We start from the raw sequence: 2,749 nt of genomic DNA on the forward strand, positions 1-2,749 counted from the left end.
TCGATCTCTTTGTATGTTTTGACATGTGAAGAAATTGACAATAAAGCAGACTTTGACTTTGTACCAGTGTTTTAAAAGGGTATACAGAATATTTGGGGGATTACTGTAGAAGGGTTTTATAACTCGCCGTCTGTAACATTCAGTGTAGGATTGATGTGAATTCAGAGCTCTCTGTTTCTCTTCCTGAGTGATTGTAAAAACACCAGATAAAGAGAGTGAGGAATGTCTGATAACCCCACCCAGTCTCTCCCTCACCCTTGTGTTGTGTCGCCCCCTGCAGACCGGATCTGGAGTTGCAGTTCAAGTGTTACCACCACGAGGACAGACAAATGAACACTAACTGGCCTGCCTCTGTTCAAGTAAGCATCAACGGCCTTTCTTAACATTTTATCACTCGGGTCTTTGAGATATATGTTATATGATTATTTGAGGCCTTTTTTTGGCCTTCTTTTCCTGGATTGTGTTGAAAGTATCTTCACTTCATGCTATTATTGACTGTGAAACTTTAATGTTGCAATAGTTATTTATATATTTTCAAGGATATTACTTACAGCTGTGTGTTTTAAAAGTGTTAAAAGTCCATGTTGTAATAGCTTTTTTTGGATTCAGCCGTCAAAAAACGAGGCTAAACAAAGCATCAAATAAATGTACAGTACTTGTCATTTAATTTGTTTTCTTTCTTTTTTTACATCCTGTATCAGGTGAGTGTCAATGCAACTCCCTTGTGCATTGAAAGAGGAGACAACAAGACCTCCCACAAGCCCTTGTACCTAAAGCCAGTGTGTCAACCGGGACGTAACACTGTACAGATCACAGTAACCGCCTGCTGTTGTGTAAGTAGCCTCTGAATGAAACCTGCTAGTCTAACCCTGATTCTCCACTGACGCGTCTGTGCTGCGTTCCCGTTTTGGTGCCTGGCTCCCAGATTTTATGGTCTCTACAAGTACTTTAAAGGTCCTATGACATGGTGCTTTTTGGGATGTTTTTGATAGACTAAGTGGTCCCTTAATACTGTATCTGAAGTCTATTTTCTTTTATAAGACCTTAGTTGGTCCCTAATACCTGTACTCTGAAGTAGCTTTTTATAAGACCTTAGTGGTCCAATAATACTGTATCGAGAGGTATCTCTTTATATAGACCTAGATGGTCCCTAAGTACTGTATCTGAAGTCCTTTTTATATAGACCTAGTTGTCCTCATACTGTATCTGAAGTCTTTTTATAGACCTTAGTGGTCCCTAATATGTATCTGAAGTCTCTTTTATATGACCTTAGTGGGTACATGAATACTGTATCTGAAGTCTCTTTATAGACTTATGGTCCCCTAATACGTATATGAAGCCTTTTATAAAGACCTTGTGGTACCCTAATACTGTATCTGAAGTCTCTTTTATATAGACCTTAGTGGTCCCTATACTGTATCTGAGTCTCTTTATATAGACCTTAGTGGTCCCTAATAGTATCTGAAGTCTCTTTTATATAGACCTTAGTGGTCTCTAATAACTGACATCTGAAGTCTCTTTTTATATAGACCTTAGTGGTCCCTAATACTGGATCTGAAGTCTTTTATATAGACCTTAGTGGTCCCTAATACTGTATCTGAAGTCTCTTTTATATAGAAAATGTCAGCCACTAGAGCCAGTCCCACAATGAGCTTTTCTTTGTATGTCTTACAAAAAAACAATCGAAACCCATTCTAAACGCTTCTTTTTTCCCCTCCTGTCTGTTTCCAGTCCCACCTGTTCGTGTTGCAGCTGGTCCACCGGCCGTCGGTCCGGTCGGTCCTGCAGGGTTTGATGAAGAAGAGACTCCTGCCGGCCGAGCACTGCATCACTAAGAGTGAGTTCACATCCCGCTGCCTTTCATTTTATTCACTTTGGTTCACACCTGTAGCTGCTTTTTCTATTCTTGTTTTTCATTACATCAGCAAAGCAGTTTTTTTTTAAAGAAGAAATTAAAGGTGCCGCCACACAAAACGGTTTTTACTTACTGTTGTGTGTGTGGTGTGTGTGGTGTGGTGTTGTGGTGTGTGTGTTGGGTGTGTGTGTGTGTGTGTGTGTGTGTGTGTGTGTGGTGTGTGTGTGGTGTGTGTGTGTGTGTGTGTGTGTGGGTGTGTGTGTGTGTGGGGTGTGTGTGGTGAATGTGAAGATGAACTGCTACCCTCTGTCAGATAGAACTGGAAAAAAATAAGAGGAGAAATCAGACCAATCACAACAGCTGGTCAGTCTGATGTCATGGCTGAGCTCATTAATATTCATTAATTCTGGATTTAATGGGTATTTAATGGGATCATTCTGGGTAAAGGATGCTAATAGCCAGGCTCTCATTGGCTAGCTGTTAGCCAATCAGAGTCCAGCAGCTTAGCTGGTTGAATGAGAACTGGCCCAAATTGAGCTTAGTCTTCCTGCAGGTTGTCTATACCACGCTGGAATGGCTTAAAACAAGGTAACCACAAAGTCATGAAATACGTGTGGCAGGGCACCTTTAAAGGAAACAAAACTTCTTTCTTCTGTGCGGGTGCATTAGAAAATAGTCACTTTGCTTTAAAAAAAAAAACAACAACTTGAAACCAACTTAATTGAATGCATTGCTTGTGAAAAAAGCGGCACTATGGTCTAAAACCTTTTGTGAGCCAATGGCTGACGCAGCTGATACGAAGACCCGCCTCCTCCAGGCGTCAGAATCCAGAATATTCTCTGACTTGTTCTCAGCAACACATTTACATTTTTCATGAAGCAGTAAAGGAACCGT

At 40.7% G+C, this 2,749-nt stretch overlaps 1 protein-coding gene across 1 annotated transcript in view; it reads left to right on the forward strand.

The window, feature by feature from the left end:
• Nucleotides 1-2,749, forward strand: part of zmiz2 (zinc finger, MIZ-type containing 2) — a 45,505-nt gene that overhangs the window by 30,801 nt on the left and 11,955 nt on the right. Inside the window, exons 11-13 of the mRNA XM_032511139.1 lie at nucleotides 281-359; nucleotides 702-833; nucleotides 1,732-1,837. Of these exons, the coding sequence (XP_032367030.1) occupies nucleotides 281-359; nucleotides 702-833; nucleotides 1,732-1,837 (317 nt within the window). The remainder of the gene's footprint in view (nucleotides 1-280; nucleotides 360-701; nucleotides 834-1,731; nucleotides 1,838-2,749) is intronic.

This window comes from Etheostoma spectabile, unplaced genomic scaffold (genome assembly GCF_008692095.1).
Source record: "Etheostoma spectabile isolate EspeVRDwgs_2016 unplaced genomic scaffold, UIUC_Espe_1.0 scaffold325, whole genome shotgun sequence".
NCBI lineage: Eukaryota > Metazoa > Chordata > Actinopteri > Perciformes > Percidae > Etheostoma > Etheostoma spectabile.